The 24799-nt window shown below is 40.2% G+C and overlaps 2 protein-coding genes across 2 annotated transcripts in view; both read right to left on the bottom strand.

The window, feature by feature from the left end:
• Positions 1-24799, bottom strand: part of SV2C (synaptic vesicle glycoprotein 2C) — a 277413-nt gene that overhangs the window by 108228 nt on the left and 144386 nt on the right. The window lies entirely within an intron of this gene.
• On the bottom strand, positions 23312-24271 carry LOC119508259 (nucleolysin TIAR-like). Its single transcript, XM_037801847.1, has one exon. The coding sequence runs from the start codon at positions 24052-24054 to the stop codon at positions 23320-23322; it is 735 nt and encodes a 244-aa protein (XP_037657775.1). The 5' UTR covers positions 24055-24271; the 3' UTR covers positions 23312-23319.

Below are 24799 nucleotides of genomic sequence, written 5' to 3'. Positions count from 1 at the left end.
CCTGGGTAATGTAGACAAATGAAGCCAGTCCCTGGACTAAAGAAACTTCATCAATATGTTCAAAATACTGGTCTCCTGGCCCTCAAATGATAAAATAATGAAAAGGTGAAGGTCTGGTTCTAACACAAGATAGCTGTGGTTCTCAAAGTGTGGTGCTTGGACCAGCGGCGTCAGCCTCACCTGGGAACTTCTAAGAGACGCAATATTCTCAGACCTAGGGAATCAGAAACCCTAGGGAAAGAATTCAGTCTGTGTTTTAACAAGTCCACCCAGGTGACTCGTGCACACCAAAGGTTGGGAACACTGCTGTTCAGGACGCTTTGTTTTAGATATGGAGACCCTATTAGATTTCCCTGAAGAGTGAGTGGCATAAGACCATGGGAATAAGCATTTAGAGTGAACTAGTTCTGTATCCACATGCCACTAAATTTCTCCAGAGGTAGAAAATGAGCCTTATCTCATTTCACAGGTGCTGCATATGCTGCCCATAACTAGAATTGGTCAGGGTAAACAACAAGGACCTCAGGGAAGGAGGTGCCTGCTATACCTAGTAGCTTTCAGAGTGTAACTTGAGAACTCTCATTAAATACACAGACCAATGGCTGCTCTTCTCTTGAGCAAGGACAAGAAGTCCTTTTTGTCTTTCCTTTCATAGAGAATCAAAGAAAGAAAAACGATCACCACGATTTCAAGGGAGATTAAGCCATGCCCAGCTGGCTAGAAAGAATGGGTTTTACCCTTGACAATACAGTTTTCCCCTTCAGTGCGGCACCAGGGCAGCCTGGGAGGAGCAGCGGCTCCTTCAACCTGTCTCCCTCCAGTCTCTAACACTGACCCAAGGAGTCTGCTCCAGTGTCCAAAACTTCCTCAGACAGCCCCAGTCACATATAGACTCAGCTGCCTCCCTTGGGGCAGGGAAGGAACCCCAACCCAGTACAACTCATTTAGGAAGAATGTCTGCAGCTGTTTTTCAAAGTGGCCACATAGCTCTCTCTTCTTCCAATACAACCTATTTAATGCATCTAGAAAACAAGTAGAAAGGGGTGGTCCAGGAATACTGGATGCTGTCTGGGTTTGGATGCTGTTTCCACAGGAAACTTACTTAGTACAAATGAAATAATAAGTAGGCTATACCACAGCAACAATCATAAACCATAGAAGAGAAGCAAGCTTTCAGCCAGTGCATCTCTTATATGTTGGCTTGAATAGTATAAAAAACAGCTACACCCACAACTTCTCAAATAAAGGGAAAAAATAGATTAAAAAAACAAAATTCAAAATAAATAATATCATGTTAGGCATTTTATTTTTGAGACTAGTTTGGTTTGGTATTTTCTTGATCATATTTGAAGACAAGCAGGACCTGACATAAGAGAGCAGCTGAAATGACATGGAGAGGAGAAGGGGACAAAGATTGGTCACTTGTTGACCCTTCTTTACCAAGGTGGTAACCCTGAAAACATGGGTACACAGAAAAGAATGGAAGTCACCAAGCATTTGACTTTCACGCCTGATTTCCACTTCTCAGAGGAAGTGACTTTGAAAAAGAACTGAAGGATCTCTCCATAAACCAAGGTACTCAGAATGAAATGCCACAGTCACCCACTGAGGGCTAATGTAAAACCAATACCATTGAAAAATCTCATTACGAGGATTGTGGCACAAAATCGAGCTGCTGTATGGTTGGCTAAGTCGGAGCCTCTGGAGATTTATAGACCTTATAGCTCTGCCGAGTTGTGATCGGATCCTGCTCAGTGCTGCTACTGATACTGCACAAACACACAGCCGTGTGTATCAGCAACACACCCACCTGTCACCACTTGGATAACAACAGCATAAGCAGTGATATCCTCACTGTACAGAGAAATATGTATGAATGGATGTCTTAATAACCAGGTGACTATAGTTTCAGTGCCTTCTTGTTAAAAGTACTAACTATAAAATTAGTCATCTTACTAACCAAATAAAACCAGCTGCTGGTATTGACATGATTATTCAAAAGTCTCAAATCTTATTAAAATGCTACCAAGTTGGTTTTAAATGACAAGGTGGTGATATTTTTCAAATCCAATGTTGAATATTTCATAGGTATTAGGACTGCATCATGCATCTTTCCAATTAACTGTGCATGGCTTTTTTTTTTTTTTTGTAATTTTAACTTTGTGAATAAGGGGGGAATGTAAAATTGAAAAACGTTTTGCTTCTGGCAAAAGATTTCCTGTTTGTGTGTGATAAAAGTAACAATGGACTCCAGAGTAAACAACATCTACCATGGGAGCATCTAACCTAACTTTTCCATAAACGTCATAAACTCTAAACAGCTGTTAATTGTTTGTGATCAGCTCTGAATCATAATATGTGATGGAAGGAGTCTCGGTGTCACCTGCCTGTGTATTTTCAAAGAGAGACTATCCAAGTCTGTTCTCCTTGTCTCCTTATGGCTGATCTAGAACTGAATTTTTCTTCCAGGTTTAATAACAATGCAATTATTTTTTAAAAAAACCCAATTCCTATTTTCCCTGACTGACACAGTTGCAGCCATGCTATTGTCACAACCCTTGCTCCTAACACCTGTTCTTTACACTCAGCCCAGGAACTTATGGTTAATACTTCTTCATTCAGTCATTCAACAATTATTTACTGAACACCTACTACGTGCAGGACACTGAGCTAGAAAGAAGGCTGCCTTGAGTAGATATTTGCTATGCATTTGCATTGTTGTAGATGATAATTTGATGACACATAAGTGTGAATAAGGTTCACAATGAATATTACAGGTTCTGCACCATTTTTAAGGCAAACAGGACATGTAAATAATGTTGCCAGCCTTGCCCTGAAACAAGAACTCTCCAGGTTGTGGGCAATTAACTTTCTCCCTTCAATATGGCCTTGCTTCTCTTCTTCCAGGCACCGAAAAATCACCATCATCCAATGCCTCTGTCTGAGACCCGTCTTGAATTTCATGCCTCATTCTCTACCTATGTATAAAATGCCAACACACACGGAGTCCTTGATTTTCAAATTTAATCTTAGACGCTGTGGGGCCTTTGGGTGGTTTAACCATTATCAGTTTTAGATACCTAAAGAAAAGCTGCTTTGGGTCCACATTTTAAAAATCCCCTTTTAAAAAAGAAATTAAAATTAAATTTAAAATTCAAGTGTACAGATTGACGACTTTCTTCCCAAAAGATTGTTAGAATTGACCTAGTTCTCAGATGTTGTTATTGACCTCCCCTTAGCATGCAGCAAATTTTTTATGCCAGCATCTGTGTGCGAGTGTGCAGCAACTGGAAGAAGGGACAGGCATTACCAGCAGTAATAATTCATAATCTGAAATGACCACACAGAGAATAAATAATAACTTCACGGGAGAAAACGAGCTTTACTCTGAAAATGTAATTTTTTTTTTCACTTCTCCTCCACAGTTCTTAGAATCTACTTCCAGCCCTAGACGTAGAAAGGGAAAGGTTGCTTTAAGTGAGGGACAGTTACAGATTAATCAGGACTGAACATGAAGCACACAAATAACAACATATATCCATGGGAAAACAACTTTCAATTAAAAACAGTTACCTGCAAAAATTTAGGGTCATGTCTGTTGCACACAGCAGGTCATAAGATACACTCATTGTTCTGGCCCAATTATTTCCTTTCCTCTTTATCATTTGCTTAGGTCACTACAGTACTCCGATGGTTAGTTAAACCCTTTTCGTGTCAGCATCATTGGTCCCTATCTTGCCAGGAGGAAACTGGGGACATTCAGGAGCTTAAAAGATTCTGAGTCTCTGATTTTTAAGGTCTGGTTCTTCAGTTTACATTCTGTAAAGGTTATCAGTGCATCTCTCAGCAACAAATTATTTTTAATCACTGCCTCACTAGATAGTTCCAAAGGAAAGGGTGAAATGCCACTTGACTCTCTTTGTAGCTTCCATCCACACCAACCATCCATGGCTCCAATTTTTTAAACCATGTTGCAGGCACGGATAGGAAGTGGTGATAAGGTGGGAAATACTAAAGCGTGTGTGTTTATGTGTATGTGTCTTGGGTGGGGGGGGCAGTGACGGTGGTGGCACTGAGTCTTAGTGTCTACAAGGAGGGGCAGCATCGCTACTTGCTTTTTTGGGAGTAATCTTGGCCCCTACCAAGTACTCTGAAGTACTCCTTTTCTCTCCTCTCTCTCTATCCTGATTTTCCAAGAACAGTGTTCTGTCTATATCTGGAATTCTTTTTCCCGACCATGTAGGCAGGTAAGGTGCAGAAGGAAGGGGTGTGTGTGTGTGTGTGTGTGTGTGTGTGTGTGTGTGTGTGTCTCAGATGCTGTTTAGGATTTGTGGGGCATGCCTGGTTACACAGTCTGAAAAAGCAGGCCAGACAGATTTTCCTCTTGAAAGGACAAAACTGAGTGTTTTGACAGTCTATAGCAATTGAAAAATATGTGTAGTGCCTGTCAGAGTAGAGTATTCAATAATACTTAAGGCCACAAGGCAGGAGGAGCATAAGACTGACCTAACTGGGATGATGCAAGTTGACAACAATTCAAGACAATTACATAGGTATTACTGATAGTCATTTTTCTATTTAAATGAATACTAGGAAATTTTGACTTGCACCTACTCTTAGTACCAGCAATTTTGGCACAGGAAACCACAGGCCTTCAAGTGTGAGGGAAATCAAGGAGCACTCAGGGAAACAGAACGACTAAGCCTCACACTGGGGCTTTAAGAGATGTGAATAAATGGAACTGCTTTTTTTTTTCTTTCTTCCTTTTGTAACCATTCCTTAAACACCTAGGAGCTCTGAAAATACAAACATGGGGTTAAGGAACTTGACATTTCATGAGGGTGATAGGGCCAATGTGAGAAAATGTAAGAGATAAATATATGCCTTTGAGAACCCCACAACTATAATCTCCATATGCTGGAAATGCATGCTTTTATGTCCTGTGTATATATATTTAATCTTACACATGTGCACACATACACACACACACACACCCTTGCTTCTATGGTTGGAACTAGAGTCCTTTTCTTAGTTTTTACTGCAGCATTTTAGTGAGCCATTTAGTAAATTGTCTTCTTTGATTAATCGCATCTCTCTTCCTGGCTCCAATAATTCCATCCTTTAAGTATCTTTAGATCAGATGCCCATAAATCACACACTGCCCCAAGCCAGCTATGAATAGTTCATGATTTCAATTACCATAGAGATTTAACAGCTGTCATTAGTGGGGACTGCAGCAGCAGGAAGGATCCCAGTTGACCAAACATTTAAGACTGGGCTGTTGGTCTTGGAATCCAATCTATTCACAACATTTAAAATATACAAAACTCTGAAATCAGAGGATCTACATGAGCCAATGAATGAGTGTTACGCTTAGGTCTGGCTGAATGTATCTGTAGCCTCCCATAAAGGTGGGCCCCTGATTACTAAACACAGCAGTTTTTTCTTAGCTGACAATGTCAAATTTTTTTATTAATTTTTTTTAAATTAAATTCAGTTTTATTGAAATATATTCACATACCATACAATCATCCATGGTGTACAATCAACTGTTCACAGTACCATCATATAATTATGCATCCATCACCCCAATCCATTTCCGAACATTTACATCAGAAAGAATCAGAATAAGAATAAAAAATAAAAGTAAAAAAGAACACCCAAATCATCCCCCCATCCCACCCTATTTTTCATTTAGTTTTTGTCCCCATTTTTCTACTCATCCATCCATACACTACATAACAGGAGTGTGATCCACAAGGTTTTCACAATCACACTGTCACCCCTTGTAATCTACATTGTTATACAATCGTCTTCAGGAGTCCAGACTGACTGGGTTGGAGTTTGATAGTTTACTTCGAGCTATTCCAATACATTAAAACCTAAGAGGTGTTATCTATACAGTGCATAAGAATGTCCAACAGAGTGACCTCTCAACTCCACTTGAAATCTCTCAGCCACTGAAAGTATTTCGTCTCATTTTGCATCCCCCTTTTGGTTAAGAAGATGTTCTCAATCCCATGATGCTGGGTCCAGATTCATCCCCGGGAGTCATATCCTGCGTTGCCAGGGAGATTTACACCCCTGGGAGTTGGGTCCCACATAGAGAGGAGGTCAGTGAGTTCACCTCCCAAGGTGGCTCAGTTAGAGAGAGACAGAGGGCCACATCTGAGCAACAAAGTGTCACTCGGGGGAGACTCTTAAGCACGTTTAGTCTCTCCTTTGCAGTAACGAGCTTCATAAGGGCAAGTCCCGTGATAGAGGGCTCAGCTTACCAAATTATCAGTCTTCAATATTTGTAGAACATCAGCAACAATCCAGGTGAGGAAGTCCAACACTTCTGCACTTTCCCCCAGCTCCTCAGGGGTGCCCTATAATTATATTTTTATTCTCTGCCCAAATTACTTTGGGATGTGACATTCTACGTGTGTATCCCTGATCTACAAATTTTACCTGAACCCTATGATCCTGGAAAACAGCAGAGATTAAGGAGTCCCTGCCCTATCCACTGGGTTCCTGTGCAGGACAGCCTTGATTTCTTCTTAGCTTGACTGAACTTTAGACTCTGGGACCCGGCCCTCCTTCACCGTACAGAAGCCGCATAGAACACAACCCACTTGGCCTTGACATTGATGGACACAGCCCATTGCTCCACCATTGCTTGACCTCCCCCTGCAGCACCCTTCCAATAGCTCTCCCAGTTCTTAAAAAATGCTCCTCTGCTTCAGGAATGCTGAGCCCTGCCCTCTCCCCTATTGTGATAGCCTTCTGGTCTCTCCCTATCACAATAACCTTCTGGTCTCTCTCTTCTCTACTGAAAATATCCTTGAACAAAGTTGTCTTTTTCAGCTTATCGTTATCTGGAGCAATTTTTTCTTTGACACAGCTCTCACCCTCTTTGGCGCCTCTGAAGCATGTGATACGGGTGACTCAGTGTCCTCACGGAACGAGCATCCATCTTCACCCTGTGATCACCCTGTCCCTGTTCCCCTTTCACACTCTTACTTCTCCTTTTTAACAGGATTTCTCTAGTCCTTCTTCATCCTTTTGCCCTCAAAGTTTGGCCGTTCAATTTATGCATTCATTCATTCATCCATTCCACAAATATTTATTGAGGGCCAAGCACTGGGGAACCAACAATGAAAGCTTCCTGGTTACATGGAGTTTGCAAACTAGTAGAAAATACAAATAGAATAAATAGACAGATAGCAGTTAGAATATAGGTTGTAAGCTGAAGATAGAGGAAGTACAGGGCGCACTGGGAGCTCACAGTTGAGGGGGGCTAATTCAATTTGGGAGTCCCAGAGAAGGCCTCCTGGAAGAGCTGACATACAAGTTGAATCCTAATAAAGAGACAACTTCCCGTCAGGGAGAGGATGTGTACAACGCTGTGTTCAGACCAGACCATAACTCTCTTTTTAATAAGATTTTTCCAGGAGTGCATTCCCTTCCCATGATCATACCCTTTACCTATCTATGTACCCTTTGTCTATATGATGGCTGCCCAGTAAGGCAGCTGTCAGCCACATGTGGTTGTTAAGCTGTTGAAATCTGGTTAGTAGAGAATGAAAAACTGAATTATTAATTTTAATTAATTTTAATTTGAAAATAGACACAGTTCAGTTATCAGAAAACAGTTAAGTTGTTGGGAACAACTTGGGTATGTGAATCTACTTTTGCAATTATAAATTTTACGAAATCTAAATATAGGGCAAGTATTTCCAATGAAAATCCGAGTGTACTGCAAGTGTAAAATGTAGATTTGCAGGCAGTACAAAAAAGAATGTGAAACATCTCACTTATCATCTTTGTGTATTGATTACATGTTGAAATGATAATATTTTGGATATAGTATTTAAATAAGACATTAAATTAAGTTTACCTGTTTCTTTTTAAGTGTGGCTATTTAAAAAGTATTGGATCATGTTTATTTCTGTTGGACTGTACTGTGCTAGACTATGACTCTTTTGAAAACATGAACTAGGTCTTATTTATCTTTTACTTTGGTACCATGTTTTATGTGTGATAGGAGCTCCATAAATATTTATCAACGGAGCAAGACATTCTACATGTGGATCCCCGAACTACGAGTATTTCATTCAACACTCATTTCATAAATACTTTCTGAGAGCCTACCAGGTCCTGCTCTAGGCCCAAGGGTATAGAGCAGTCAGTAAGACTAAGTTCCTGCCATCACAGAGTTTCATTCTAACTGGAGATGCCATGATGAATGCATATTATAAGCCAGTTTAAGGGAATAGGAAGGGATGGGCTGGGGATGAGTTTGCCATTTTAGTAGGGCAGTTCAGCTCTCAAGGAGCAGAGACAGGAATGTGGGTGAGGAGGGGAAGAACTTTCCAGACAGAGGGAACCACAAATGCAAGTGGCCTGAGACAGCAATGTGGCTGAAACACCACACATGAGGCCAGGAAATGAGGAAAGCCAGGGACCAGAGCCGGTGGGGGGCAGGGAGGCCAAGGCAAGGACCTTGGGATTTAATTCCAAGTGGATGGGAGAAAACTGCAGTTCAGCCATATGGAATGGCAGCATCTGATCTATATTTTTGTTTGTCATATTAGGAACAGACTGAAGGGCACAAACGTGGTATCAGGGAGACCAGTCAGGAGGTGCTAACACTGGTCCAAAGTAACTTATTGAGCACCCAAGAGTGTGTGCAGCAGGAAACGAGAATGGGATTCAGCTGGAACCCTGCAATATATTTTACTACCAATTGAAAACAATCCAGGAAAAGCTATCTTTTAAAAAATGACTCTTCATAGTCAAAAGCTTTACAGTGAGCCCAAAAGACGTTCATGCAGGACTGTCTCTTTGATCCTCGTCTTTCTCCTGAACTCAGCTGAGGAAGCTTATAAGGAAGGCTTTGAGCTATTTCAGAAAATAAAGTCCTTCCAATATGTATTTGTTGACTCTAGAATGACTTGAGAGAGCCCTTGAGGAATCCTTTCCTCTGGGTTTGTGGGTGCCTGACAGAACTAATTATGCTTTAGGAAAACATGCATTTTCTTGATTCAATGCGTTTCTATAGTGCAAACATATTACATCCATATTCACACATGGCCACGATTTATTGAGCACTTGCTATGGTGCCTAGCCCTGCACCAAACACTCTACAAAGATCATCTTATTAATTCTAGAAATGACCCAACAGGTTGATGCTTTCATCTCTATATTTTTGCTGAAGAAACAAAACGCTCCGAGGTTATGCAGATGGTGCAGAACCAGAATTCAAACCTAGGTGTGTCTGACTTGAAGCCACGAGGCCAGTATTTCTTAAAGTGTGGCCCATGGATCATCTACATCAGAATCACCAGCACTGTTTATTAAAATACAGATGAGGTTGGCACCTGGGAGTCTTCATTTTTATATAAACAGTGGAGATACTCCATAATAAGTTATTTACTTGGCATGTACTTTTAGGATTGCTACTAAGATTAAATCTGCTTTTTAAAAAAATTTGGTCATTTAACATTTATGTATTTCTCCTCAGAAGCACTTGGGGCTTTAAAAATACTTACGTCCAAAAAGTGTCTTAGTTTAGGTTTCTCTGAGAAGAGCCCAAGATGAGGACTTGGGTGCAGGTAGTTCATTTGGAAGGTGATTCCAGAACACAGACATGAAGCAGCCGGGAAAGTAAAAGATGGAAGGAGGTAAAACATAAAGAGATCATACTGAACTGGTTACCTCAAGGGGCAATGGGAGCTCAATGCCATTGGCGACCCCCTGAGGAACCATGTAGAATGTCTCAGAATTGTCCCTCAGGAGAACTGAGGCTGGGGCAATTATACAACATTTCCAGTTTTCTATTAGTTGAGGGTTGACCCTAGGGAGCTTACTCCTTGCTCTCTAGGGGCACTCAATGTGTGGAGCTGAGGGGCCTTCGGAGACAGCCCTGAGGCAGAAATCCAGGGAGACCCTCAGAGGGGACTTGAGGTGGAACACAGGCACTGTGCACACAACTGCCCACACGGCTGTGCTGATGTGCAGGGCCCCAAATACATCTGCTTCAGGCAGAGTTCCTCACACACTTGCTGCTTAATTTTTAGTTGCTGGATTTGGGAGGAGGTGGCTAAATGCATCTCCTTTGGCTGGCAGTGAACCCACAGCATGCTCTTCCACATGCACACACACACACACACTCATAGCACTTTTATACTCTGGCAGAGCTACCAAAGCAAATAGCGGACATTGGATTCCTCTCTTTTACCTTCACTTCCCTCACCTTTCAGGACCCAGGAAAAAGGGCCTAGTACGTGCTAAACTGGGATGGTGTAGGAAAAACATAAGAAAAGAGAAGGAAAAAAAACAAAAAACAAAAAAACCCTAACATTTTAGCATGGGGTAAGGAGAATAAACTTTTCTAATTTTCTCCCAACGCAAAATCATGTTGCAAAGAGAAGCAGCAGGACACTCCCACAGAGTCTGGCGTCGTGGTAGCCAGGCCCCAAGATGGCCGCCACGGGACCGCGTCTCCTGGTACTCACGCTCTTGTGTCGTCCCCGCCCATGGCGGAATATGACTGGCCTGAGTGACCAACAGAATACTGTGGAAGTGACAGGCTGACACTTCCAAGGCTAGGTTAGAAAAGGAACTGCAGCTTCTGCCATGGCCGCTCTCTGTTTACTAGCTCCGGGGGAATCCAGCCTCCAGTCATGAGGACACACGGACAGCCTGTGGAGCCCTGTTATTTTTTGTTATAATCTCTTTAATGGTATTTGGTTTTTAAAACAATGGGCATGTGTAACTTTGATAAAAACGAAAATTAACTAAAAAAGATAAAGTTGTATTCAGAAGTAACTTTCATGTGCTACCACTGTATATCCACAGAGCAAATTAGGTTTGATAATTAAGTAGTTACTATGCATTAAGAGTTTCTGAGCGTGCTGCTGGCATGGTGAGTGAGCATCTGCCATGGAAAAACTTGTTTCATTTCATACAAGAGAAAAAAATTGCTCAGCTGAGGCAAGGGATTTGTTTCTCTGTAAGAAAACATGGTGCCCTCACTAAACTCTGCAGTGTACAGTTTCTAGATTAAGATCATTCTGTCTTCTAAAATATACAAATCCCTCAATTTGATATAGGATTGGGGAGAGGAAGACAACCCATATCACTAACTGTTTCTTCTCCACTTTAATCAATTTAGATGCAAAAAGAGTTGTGCTCATATGCAGGAGACATAATTAATGAAATGTTGTAAGTATATTTGTGAGCTAAATGTAAAAGACCAAAACACTGTTCCAAAACAGTGGACTTTCCAATTTTTGTTAGTGTACTCCCTAAAAAGCAATTTTGAAAAGCTGTGTCTGCCCATATGTATCTTGAAGTTAAAATCTAAAATATTTCATTTTATGTTGAACAATTGTATATAATGTATACTTGTAAATCATGATGTTTTTTCTGGATCTGAAAATGGCTTACAGATATTTTACTATTATATATGTGTGTGTATATATATGTATATATATCATAATCTCATTTTTTGCACTAAGCAAACACCGTGTGATATAGAGAGCCTAAGATTTTCAGTATAAATATTCACAATACACCTCAGTTACAAGATCCCATGTCCTGTGTTTCTGCCACACAGTGAACATTTTCTACTGACCTAATTTTTCAAATTATTTTTCTTTGTAATTTCAGTCTTTCCCTCCACAAATGTAGCATCATATTACAATTTTCCTTACTTTAAAAAATATTTTTCTCAGCACTGGGATAAGGAAAATCTTGCTATGCTTTCCTTTACCAACTACTGTATATCAAGCCTTAGAAAAGTCCATAACATAACAGGAAAGAAAAATCTAGCTAAGCCTTGTTTACCTTGCTGCCAAGACATTTCATTGCATCTCTGCATTTTACTAAGGATATTCATTTATTCCTGGACTTTGTGTCTTTTAAGATATTGTAAAAGGTCTCATCACCATTTTCTTATTTACTTTTTTTTTTTTTTTTTTTTTTGCCATTTTCTCCATGGATAAGTCTCCCTTTGTATTGTCTATTTTCTGACCCCTTTGTGGAAAAATATCACTTAAATCATATTTAGGTAGTATCTCAAAAAGCCAAATTAATCACCACAGGAAAATTCTAATGTTAATTGGCTTTAAAAGCAGAATGACACTGAAACTGATCCAATATTCCTGTCTTAGGAAGTGCAGTAAATATTCTGACGAAGTCTGGCCAGCATGTATAGTTGCTCTAGCTTTTATCTCTTGATTACAGTCACTGCAGGAGGAGTGGTGTAAAATCACTCACCCATACCACCTTTCATTATTAATCAAGTAGCACAGGTTGCCCTTTTGATTGGCTGAAATATACTGCATAAAGGAAGCTTCAATTTCCCACTAAAGTCTGCACCAGAGGGAGAACGGGAAAAAAAAAAAAGCACAAATCAATAACCCTTCCATAAAATGAAACTATGATTTACAATGCTCTAACAGAATGCCAGGACGTTTGCTTTTTAGAATGGTGGCAGAAATGCTGGAGGCAACTTGGAAGTCTGAAATCAGCTTGTTGCTTGCTACTCAAACCACATGTCTATTGAAAAAGGCTGAACAATCTATCAGAATAAAACTTCATCTATATGAGTACCTCTAATTTGGAAATCACAGTAGCACAAGGTATTCAGTTAAAAGCCCCAAATAATTTTTCCTCTGAGAATGTGTCAGACTTTTCTTATAAGACCACAGCAGGCAGATCTTAATATGCTGTACTGAGTTTGATAAAATGGATATGTTATTTGGAATTGTGCTTTAGTATTTGAACCATAATTTTCCTCAGAAACATGCATAGACTAGTATAATGGGGACTATATCGCTCAGTATGAATTTTTGTCACATACTCTTAATTTTGTTGAAGGCAAAAAGTGCAAATATTAAATTACTGCAGCTAGGCATTTCTAGGAACATACACAATAGCTATTTCTAAATTACCACTTCCATTAAATTTGAATATTTATTGAATAATACACTATAGTCATATAAATCAAACTGAAATTACAATTTGCATCCAGGCTTATGGCAATGAATGACACTCTAAAGAACTAAAACAGCATTTGCTTATGAGAATTATATATATATATAGAAGCCTCTCATTTCAATGGAGCATCTCTCTCCATATTATAAATTAATGCATTTTCATTGTTGTGACATAAAAAACATTTCAAGAATAAACTTCCCAAGACCAGAGGAAATAAAATCAGCTGTAAACTGCAGTGGAATCAATACATGAACACCTGTGCCTTTAAAGACCAGGAAGAAAATAGATGAACTGGTGGCAGGTGTTTTGGAACCTTGGAAATGGACTTGGCTGGCCTGTGTGCACAGGGGTTCATTAACCCCGCAGATTCCTGCATTTGGAAGAGAAATTCCATTCAGAGAGCTCCTGGTCCATTCCTCAGCCTTTGTGAATTACTTACACAGGGCCTCAGAATGTTGTGTTGGAATTAAGGCGCAGTAAACAGCTTCTAGTCAATGTGTGTCAGGGAACTGAGGCTTGGAGAACCCAAGGCAATGTGGGTAAGAAAAGATGGCCTCTGATTCTTAGTCTAGGACTCCGTGCATCTTTATCTCTGCTCCTTACATATCTTATGCTCTGAAAATATTTAGTAAATGAATAATTCAAGTTCAAATGAACTCCTGTGAGACGCTTGACATGTTCTTTTCTCTTTCAACCTTAGGTGTGGAGGACTGAACTAGTCACCTTCCCACCGTGCTGTCAAGGGCCTCCTTCAATGCCACTTCTTATTTATCCCTTTTGTCAGCATTCCCAACTCTCATCCCCTTTCGTCACCCCTTGCTAGGCAAACATTCCAATGTATTTTAATTGTAGACTTGAATTTGAATAAACCCTTGTAAAATAAGTAGTGTATCTTTTAACTTACAATAATGGCAGTATGCTATAGTCCTCATTTTGTTCTTACTCTTTTCACTCAGCACTATGTTTTTATGATCTATACATGTTGTCATAATTGTTTCTAATTGACGCAAAGTATTCCATCAACTTTCACACTACCCATTCCGCTAGTGATGGAGAGCCAGGTTGCTCCAAGTATTTTATCACAAACATTGCTGTGAACATCCCTGCACATATCCCCTTACGGATCTAGCTACAAATTTCTCTGGGAATATATCCAGAAGGGAGAGTGCTAGGTCATAATGTATATGTTTACATATTTTGACAAAGTGCCATCATTTCTCCAGAATGACTTCACCAGCGTACACTCTCCCACCCCAGTCCCCGCAGTCCTCCCCTCACTTTTGGTTCTCAGTCGTCAGGGTCCCAGCCTCAGCATGGTTTTGCGGTGGAAAGTTTCTTGCCACTTAACGCTGTGGGATATGAGCACTGTCCACCTGGCACCACACACACTACCTACATTCCCGTCTCCTCTCCTGGCCCCATCTTATCCTCTCTAACCAGGAAAAGGTACGGACTAATAAGCATTAGCCTCAGAACTTGGAGGCTTGGAACTGAAAGAGAAGGGACTGGTAAGCTAGTGAGCGTGAAGGTGGAAAAGTCTCAAAGGAGTGAGGGCCAGCTGAACTGGCTCTTGGTAACTAGCCCCTGAATGACTTGCATCCCAAGTCTAAATGGAAATTAGGTCAAGACTTTAGGCTGACTGCCTGAAAGGAGCAGTGGTCATTGTCTATTTACTACGGTCTTATCCATTCCTAATTATCCAGCCTGAAGGAAGGAACTTGAAAGCTGGGAGCAAATTTCATTTGTCCAGAGAAGGCTGTCAGGTTCTGAAGCAACAGATGGCACTGCAAAGCTGGATGAGGTGGGCAGGGGTGGAGAGCCATGAACAGCCATATTGCCTTCTCAGCAGGAGCATCCTCATCTGAGCAGATACAGGGAATGAGGGCGAGGTGTCAATGGGGCTTCCATTTTCACCCACAGTTTCTGCAAGCATTGATTCTGGAAATGTCCCTGCTTTCTGGTTCAGGCTATTTGGAGGCCCCACCCTGGGGGAGGGGAAAGCTGGGGGTTTGGCCAGAGTGGAAACAACTGGCCTCCAGAGTGTCATCTCAGTCGACTGGAAAGCAATACAGTGAAGACATTAAGAGTGTGGTGTCTGGAGGGATGCTACATGGTTTTAAATTCCAGCTCTACCCCTTACTAGTTGCGTGACCTTGGGAAAGCCACTTTACTTCTCTGGATCTCAGTTTCCTCTTCTGTAAAATGTGTATAATAACAATACGTACTTCATGGGATGGTTGTAAAATTTAAAAGGATAGTGTATAGAACATAATAAATGCTCAATAAATGTTAGTAAAGATACTGACACCAAATTTTTTCATGGGGAGGGGTGTTTCCCCCACTCTCACCTATGAGCTCCTCCATCTCCCCTAGGACAGTGACCTCAGCCTCAAATGTAAAACCATGGAAATTTGGAGGGCAGACCTGTGGTAGTTTCCTTGCCTTAACTTTTTAGCAGCTTAGCTCTGGATTTTTCCATCCTCCCCACCCTCCCACCAAGCCCTCATAGAGGGCAGCCATCAGACAGCCCTCCCCAGCATGACAGTCAAATTTCTGATTTCCTGAGGACTCTCCCCAGTGAGGTTCCTCTCCAGACCAATTCTTAGGTCACCAGAGTCCATCTTCTGCCCTGTCACTCTTCAATCGTGTGTCTTGGTTCAGTTCAAACAATTATCAGGTTGACAGGCTTTTCTTTGAGAAACGCCCAAGTGGATCTGATTCGGCTGGAGTTGATTCTTAATAGCAAGGAAAGTCTCCTGGATGGCATGGTATGTAATAAATGCCTGACACTTTAAATAAATGCAACAGTCTGGATCCTTTGAGCAGTCTGCAAAAGCCACTGTAATGATGCTGTAGAATTGAAATGTGAGTCACAGGCCAGGAAAAAGTGTGTATGTGCGTAGGGGAGACCCAAGAAGACTGCAGACTACTTTCAATTAAAATAATCCAGCAGTAGCTTAGCAATGACAAAACCTCAGGCAGTCTGAGAGCTACTTGTAATTCTGCTGTTCTAAGTAATAGCTCCTACAGAGGTTTGGGCTACATGAAACATAATGGAATAAAACGAGTTCCCCCATCAGCCACAACCACCACCAGGGTGGGAATGTATTCCTAGAAATACTGATTTATAAGGAAAAAAAAATCATCTCATAGCACAAGCTTATTTAATAAAACTGATCAATCCAATTGTACTGGATCATATGTGCAGGGGGATCTGCCATCCCTGACCGGGGCTCTGTGACTCAATTCACCAAAATGCTGATTGTGAGTTTCTCTGGGTCAGGCATTGTGTTCGGTGCCATGGAGGTTATAAGAATGACTAAGACTTAAATAACTAAGACTTTCTGGCCTCAAGAAGTCCAGAAATTGCTTAATGTACAAAAGAAACATATTTTTAAATGAAGTTATAAAGAAATCTCCATAAGGCAGAAGTGAGCAGCAGACACAGGAAGGGGTGGGAGGACACCCCAGTGAGAGCCTGGGATAATGGCTCCTCTTACTTGATTCCACTGGTACCACCTTTGAATCAGAAAGGAGGGAGAACCTCCTTCCACAGCCTTTCCTTTCTTTCTCATTTCTTGCAATCCCCACCCTCTGTCCACTACTACAATGTAGAAAATTGACCACTGGCCCAGGGCATCCCTGAGCACAAACCATACATGGCAGAGGGAGCCACTTGTTTACCATTAGTGTCTTCTGCCTGGCCAGCCCCTGCACGGAAAAGGATGTCAAGCAATTTGAATTTTGACCTGATGCTTCTGAAAGTCTACATAAACCACCAAGGGTAATTCTCGCATAAGGTGCCATCACCTGCCAATCAGAGGTTTGTCCTGTTCGGTTCTCTTTCCTGCCTTCTTCATTTATTTATGTCACCTGCTTGGTCACTAAGACATTTAATTTGGCCATCTCAGTCTTAAAACTTTAAGCTAAACAAAAGCAAAATTCTGCTAGGTCTTCATATATCATCTTTCCTTCCTGTCCCATCTTCCCTGGGGGCCTCCACTCAATCCATTAAGGTAATGTGTACCTTCCTCCATCCAACTAGTAACACCATTTGTATGTTAAAGAACACAGTGGAATTCAAGGTGGTGTCAGCAAGGCTGAACTCCCAAATCCATTAGAGTATTTGAGGAAAGGGTGCTTTGTATCTACAGGCTAAAAGAGCACAGGTGAAGCAAGGCTTTGACTCATACTCTCCATTGTTATTCAATACCAGATACTTCTCTACCCTCAGTGTCTCAGTTTGCTAAAACTGCCAGATGGCAATATACCAGAAATGGGTTGGCTTTTTCAATGCACATTTATTAGGCTGCAAATTTATAGTTCTAAGGCCATGAAAATGTCCAAATTAAGTCATCAAAAGGAAGATACCTTCTCTGAGGAAAGACTGCTGGCACATGGGAAAGCACATGGAGACATCTTCTGGTCCTTCTCTTCTGGGTCCTGGTTTCAAAATGGCTCTCACAGTTTCTGCGGGTCCTTCTTGCTTCTCCTGGGGCATTTTCTTTCTAAGCTCTCTCTCTGTGTGAGCTCTCTTAAAGGACTCCTGCAAAGTATTAAGACCTACCCCAAATGGGCTGGGTCACAATCTATGAAAACAACCTAATCAAGAGGTCCCACTGAACAACAGGTCTGCACCCACAAGAATGGATTAAAAAAACATGGCCTTTTTTGGGGTACATAACAGCCCTAAACCAGCACACTTTGTTCCATGGCCCTGGACTGATTTCCTAACCCTGGGCAGACATCTCATTAAGATATGCTGCTAATCATTGGGAAGGCTGGGCAAGGAAATATATAAAATGGCTTCTAAAGCCCAATTTTTCTTCTACTGCAAGATTAAATGAAATAACAAGAGTGTTTTCTTGTTAGAAGGACAGCTCTAAATTTTCTGTTACCAGTACTTTTCCTCCTTTAATTTTGCCATATTTAGAGCCTGAACACGGCCATCTCCCCAGCCACAGAGTTCGCAGGCTCTTTGTTTTCTAATCTCTTTGAAGGTGTCCTAAGTTACAAATGACTCCTTTTTGTCTTGTGCATCTCACAGTGTGACGGATGGCACAGCTGAAGAGTTACTTGAGGGGTGAGCATGAGTTTGAGGAAGTAGTGGATAATGTGATTCAATCTGTCCTCAAGTGGAAACACGTTGTAACATTACACAAAAGATTAGGCACTTCTAAAGAAGAGGTACCTTACAAAGTTGAGATGATTCCTTTAACAGTCACGTAGTTGCATAATTAGATTTCACCATCATGCTTTCAACCTTGAACTCTGTTCTTATGCATCAGTCTATTGTTCCAATGCTCTAGTCCAAGCAATTACTTGTGCATCTCATGAAATTAGTTGCATAGGCACCCTCAGTGTCGTCTAGTTGTTCTGACTGGCCATTTTGCCAGATGCTGTATCTTGGAATGTCTCCTTAGATCGCCTTGAGACCTTCTAAAAGCAACTCAGGGAAAATCTAAACATGATTTCCACATAGAGAAAATTGCATTCATTAGCAATGTCTCTATCAGTAGGTGGTGTAAAAAAGAAAGTTTGGCTTAACCCTTACAAATGAAAGAATACTGCACTTGCTGAAAAACAGATGGGTGGCTCTGCAACCTTTCACTTTAATAATCTGGGCAAGTTAAGGGAGTATTCCTTCTGGGAACACCACTATGCATATGGATGGAGAAGAAAAATGATACCTAGGAAGCATTCTACCTCTTGCCCTCTATGCCAGTTCAATATTATTCATGGAAATTTGGGGGAATGATCGTGATGTTCAAACAAAGAACATTTTAGAAGATGATGGCTATTTTTATGTTCCTCCAGAGAAAGTTAATTTGGAAACACAGCAGTTAGTTACCAAGACTTGGTAATGATGCTAATTGTAAGCCTTGGAGAAAGGATCTAATTAGGTTAATGATGAATTCAGCCCAGCAAGGTATTTTCAGAACAACTCTTTTCAAGGGAACACACATACACACACATGTGTTTTGACTCGTTCTCATGCAGAGAAATGAGATGGAGAATTCTTATGGTACCATGAGGATATTACAAGATCTTATTTTAGAGAGAAAAAAGATCGGTGTTTCTGAGTTAGGTTTGTAGTAGGTATCTAATGATAAACATGTTAGAAAAAATGCATAACACCCAAATTCTTCAAAGGGGAAGTGCTTCTGGTGGCTGGAGGGCCCTTCATTTGCCAGGATGGCAATGGGTGGGGTGTGGAAATTTGGAGGTGGAACCTGGGTAGAGCTGAGTTTCTCTGAATAATAAAGCAGGGTAGCCTGCAGTTAGATTCCTGGAGGAAGGAGACTGGAGCTGTGTGGGGATGGGAGAAAGAAGACTCCCATTTGGCAATGTAGTCTTTGAGGGAAGCACAAATATCAAATGAGAACTTATGAAGTTGTGGCTTTTAAGGTATTTGATGTAAAAACCTCCCGTCTGCCTATAAAATCTTTAGTAAATTAATTTTTAAAATAACAAAAAATTTCTGCAAGGAGTTGGTTTTTCTGATGGAAAATGATGGGGGCATAGATCTTAGAATGCTTGGTGAGGGGCTGTGACAGCATCAGCTGCACAGATGAGGGAAGAGTTGGCACCCAGGCCACATATACAAACAGTAGAGACAGTTTAGATGGTTCCAAACTGTGCTCTGTAAAGCTCTTTGGTAAAGTCTCTTAGCTTGGTCATGTCCACAGAACATTTTGAAGAAATGAGGGTCACAGGACTGGTTTGACATTTTACCCTACCAATTTCCTGTGTCATTTTGAGAAATGAAAAAATTTCTGTGCAACAGGTCCCTTATTTAGAAAATGAGAATATCATTTGCTGGTGCTTTTTCTCCCAGGATTATTGGAATAAGTAGGATGATATATGTAGAACTGCCCTATCATAAAAGGCATTACTATTTCTTTTATTTTGAAATAATTATAGATTCATAGGAAGTTGCAATGATAAGATAGAGTGGTCCCATATACCTTTCACTCTTCACTCAGTTTCCCTCAATAGTTATATCTTAAGTAACTATAATAAAATATCAAAACCTGGAAATTGACATCAGTCTTGCAACCAAGAAGTTGGGATTTAACAAATGATTATGATTACCGAATCATTGTATAGATATTTCTCTTTTGTTTCTTTTTTAAATGCAATTTCATTGAGATATAGTCACATACATACAATCATCCAAAAGGTACAATCAGTTGTTCACAGTATCATTATACAGTTGTGCATTCATCACCACAATTTTTGAAAATTTTCATTATTCCAAAATAAAGAAAAAAAAAAAATTCAAGTAAAAAAGAACACTGAAAACCTCCCATATCCCCTCCCCCCTTTTATTTATTTACTTTTTGTCCCCATTTTTCTACTCATCTGTCTATACTCTGAGGAAAGGGAATGTGAGCCACAAGTTTTTCACAATCACACGGTCACACCGTATAAGCTATATATTTATACAGTCATCTTCAAGAATCAAGGCTACTGGATTGCAGTTCAACAGTTTCAGGTATTTCCTTCTAGCTGTTATAATATGCTAAAAACTGAAAAGGGATATCTATATAATGCATAAGTATAACTGCCAGAATGACCTCTCGACTCCACTTGAAATCTCTCAGCCACTGAAACTTTATTTTGTTTAATTTTTCTTCCCCCTTTTGGTCAAGAAGGCTTTCTCAGTCCCATGATTCTGGGTCCAGGCTCATCCCCAGGAGTCACATCCCACATTGGCAGGGAGATTTACACCCCTGGGAGTCATGTCCCATGTAGGGGAGAGGGCAGTGAGTTCATCTGCTGAGCTGGCTTAGAGAGAGAGGCCACACCTGAGTAACAAAAGAGGTTCTCTGGGGGTGACTCTTAGGCACAATTATAAGTAGGCGTAGCCTCTCCTTGGCAGTAACAAGCTTCAAAAGGGCAAGACCCAAGATTGAGGGTTTGGCCTTCTAAATTGGTAGTCCCCAATGCTTGTGAGAATATTAGGAATTTCCCAGGTGAGGAAGTTTAATATTTCCACATTTTCTCCAAGTCCCTCAAGGGGGTTTGCAAATCCTTTTTTATTCTCCATTCAAATTACTCTGGGATATATTGGGGCTTCACAGCAACCCGTACAAACTAACCAGATCTCACTCCCTATTCAAGGTTCCATGTAATTATGGTGTTTTAATAAACTGATCATGCAAGTTAAATTATACAGTGTTCTACAGAAAATATAGATTTTGCACTAAATAAACATCTCTTCCTTTGGTCTCACATAGAAGTTGAAGTTTTAAACACAGTCAGTATCATCCTTCACTTTTACTTTTCTAGTATGTTGGAATAGCCAAAAGGAAATAACCTGAAATTACTGAACTGTAATCTGGCTGCATAACTATATAACCATTATCTTGCGATTGCAAAACCTTGTGACTGACCCTCACTTGTACCCCCTTATCCTGTTTTTCAACTTTAGAGTCTTATGATTTCTAAAGACAGCCCCTAATGTTTATTAATGAAGGGCCCTGAATCAGCCCAGAACTAACTGACCCCAACTCCAAAACTTTCTTTTTTTTTTGAATTTTTATGGTGGATATATTTGGCTATGTTTGTATGCAGGGGAAGAAGGAAAGTAATACCAAAATTATTGTGGTCACCCATTTATAAAATCATCATTACTTTAAAGCTAATTGTAAGTCTTCAAAGGTTTAAAAAATTGTTAAATTTGGGATACAAGTTGCCATCTTACTACTTGTCTCTAAATGGTTCTTCTCATTTTTGTGCCCAGCTTTGAAAACAACATTTCAGACACACTGCTGAAATATTTGCACCCCCTAGCTGTTACAATTCATATACATAGGATTTTATCTATTTTACATTTGAGGCAGTTTTTATAGACATAGTCCAAAAGGTACTTCAGAGGCAATCCTCAATCTTATACATCTCTCCCATTAGTTCATTTACAAGCTGCACACAAACAACTCAGCCTCCGTTCAGGCATACATTCCATGCACAGTTCCATAAAGAAAAAAAAAAAAAATAGTTAAAAATAAAAGTCACTACTCTATGTACTGTTTAAACTGAATATTCATTATAAATTGGTACAATGAACTGTCTAAATAAGATATTTTAGCAATCTCTTTAAAAAATTCTTGGGCAAAATATAGCTAATTTAAAAAAATCCCAAGATTGTTTAAAAACCCTTACACTATACAGCTTATAAGAACCCTGAAACAGGTTTACAAGGTTTTGAGTCAAGGTGTTTATACAACAAATAAAGACCAAAAAAAAAAAAAAAAGAAAAAAAAAGAAAAAAAAAAATTCGAATGACATTTTAAAATATACTAATGTATCACAGATTTGTATGAAATTAAAATTAAGGCTTTCTCTGTATAGCAACTTGTGTAATTTTAATTTTACATAGTAGCCAACCTTGGAAATATCAATCTTGAGATTGTTATCAATCCACTGCATTCAGTACAGTGGAGTATGTTACGTGTTACCCCAAATAATTACAATGATGTTACTTCTATGTTGAAGCATGCTTTTTAAACACTGTAGTTCTTCAATATTTACAATGTATACCATTCAGATTTCATGTAAAAGCACAAGTATGACTGTCTGACTTTAATACAAACATCATACTTGGAATTTTCCCCCAAAATGAAATGTAATTTACTAGTTTTAATAATCAACACTTTTTTGAAGTTTTAAAAATATGTCTTAAGGTGGACCACCAACATTTGCTCAAGTAACTCAGACAATGATGTTCTTTATTTAGGCTGTAAAATTTCTTTGTCAGTCTGGCTTCAGTTTCTTTAGGCAAAGAGAATGCAAATATTTCCTCCAAAGTGACTCCAAAGTCACACATTTCTTCTGAACATCATACTTTTTCCTGCTGACTTCAAATGTGGTCCACCTTGGGGTGAGGGAGGGGAGTATCAAGATTCAGGATGAACTTATATGTGTTTCCCAGTTTTTCAGGATCCTCCCATTTTTGCTCTTTTAAAAACACGGGGAGATAAAATACTGATCAGCAAGATAAAAATGGAATTGTATCTAATAATCAAAATGTTTTACTCATTTCTCCTATTATATCAAAATTTGCAGTCAGAATTGTCTTTATTGACTTTATTTTAGTTTTTGTACACAAAGAAAAAATCATGTTCATATCCATTATGAACAAAAAATTAAAAAGGCAGAACTAGAAGACGTGTCCTTCACCAAAGTACAGCTGTGCTCAAGGTTTCAAACATTTCAATTTTTAAAATAAATATTTTCATTTTCTGATGTCTACTTTCATGTTTTCAGAGTGTCATAGCAAAACCGAAGCCTTTCATGAATTACAATTTTGTTTCGAGTCCCAGCTCACTGTGTTTGGTAACTTGCCATACCACATCCAGCTTGGTTAGGAGGAGGTATTACAGGGGGAGGGGCCTGTCCTTGGGGAGGCTGAGCACCAAATCCACCCATCCAAGCAGCAGAAGGTGACTGATCTACTCCAAATCCTTGTTGATTCCATGGTTGCCTGTACACCCCATAAGGCGGTACTTGCCACCCATTTGCCATATACTGTCCATATTGCTGTGGGTTTCCATAAACTTGGCTCCATTGGCCCCACTGACTATAGTCAACCTGTTGCAAGTTTTTAGTCATATCAGGAGATTCTTTACCCCGATAGCATTTAACAACATGTCTTTCAATCGCAGTGCCATTCACTGAAACAATGGCATGCGCTGCCTTTTCACGGGTTGAAAACCTGACAAATGAATAGCCCTTCTCTGGAAAAAATCTTATTTCCACAATTTGTCCAAATGGTGAAAACGTCTGTCTCATAAGCTGATCTGTTAACCCAGAAGCAATTCCTCCACAGTATACAGTACAATTTTTTGGACTTGACTGGTTTACTACATCTTCAAATCTCAACTGCTTAGTGTTGTTTTCTTGTGTACTTTTAGGTGCAGGTGGTTTATGTGTGGCCCAACTGGTTCGGATCTGACGACCACCCAACCACTGACCTCCCACATGCACAATTGCATTTTCTGCATCCAGTTTGTTATAAAAAGATACAAAACCATAGCCTTTGGATTTTCCAGTTGCCATGTCTTTGACTAACCGGGCATCTGATACTTTACCAAAGGGGCAAATGCTGATTTGATATCTTCTGTTGTAATTTCTGGACTCAAATCCCCAACAAACACATGGAAGTGATTGGAAGTATCTTTTCTCTGGCTACTTGGTGTTGTTGCCCAGTTTACTTTGACCTCCTTTCCCAAAATTTTTCTCCCATTCATAGCAGCTAATGCAGCAGATGCATCTCTGTGTTCATAAAATTACACAAAGCAATATGGGTCATTGCTTGTATGAAGGGATAATAATACCAGATAAAATAAAGATCTTTTCAACAACCACTGTTTTCCATTCCAGGAAAATTTTAGAAGAAAAATCCAAAATAGGACATCTAAACAATAGTGGTGAAGCAACCAGACGTCATTTCCTCTGTTTTCATTTTACAGCTTTTACAGGGTCCAATTTGACTGAATAACTAAAGTATAAGGACTTCAGTTACATCTCTGGAGAGGTTACCTATGTATAGAGACTGGGGCTGTCCATCGTCTTCCATCATGGTGGGTGCAACGGAGGGATCCTGGGACAAGGGGGAAGGGAGGGGGTGGGGAGGAAGGGGAGGGGGACTCTGGGCACCGGCTGGAGACAGAAGAAAAGGCACTGAACCCTGCTCTCGGGCTCGCTCCCCCCAGCCCGCGCCGGACACTCCAAAACTTTCTTGTTAGATGAAATTGGATCTAACCAAAATTGCCACCTGACATGTACAGTAGCTTAAAATTTA

Source organism: Choloepus didactylus, chromosome 13, assembly GCF_015220235.1.
Source record: "Choloepus didactylus isolate mChoDid1 chromosome 13, mChoDid1.pri, whole genome shotgun sequence".
Taxonomy (NCBI): Eukaryota; Metazoa; Chordata; class Mammalia; order Pilosa; family Megalonychidae; genus Choloepus; species Choloepus didactylus.
The sequence above is the reverse complement of the archived record's forward strand: the minus strand, read 5'-3'. Positions and strand labels throughout refer to the sequence as shown.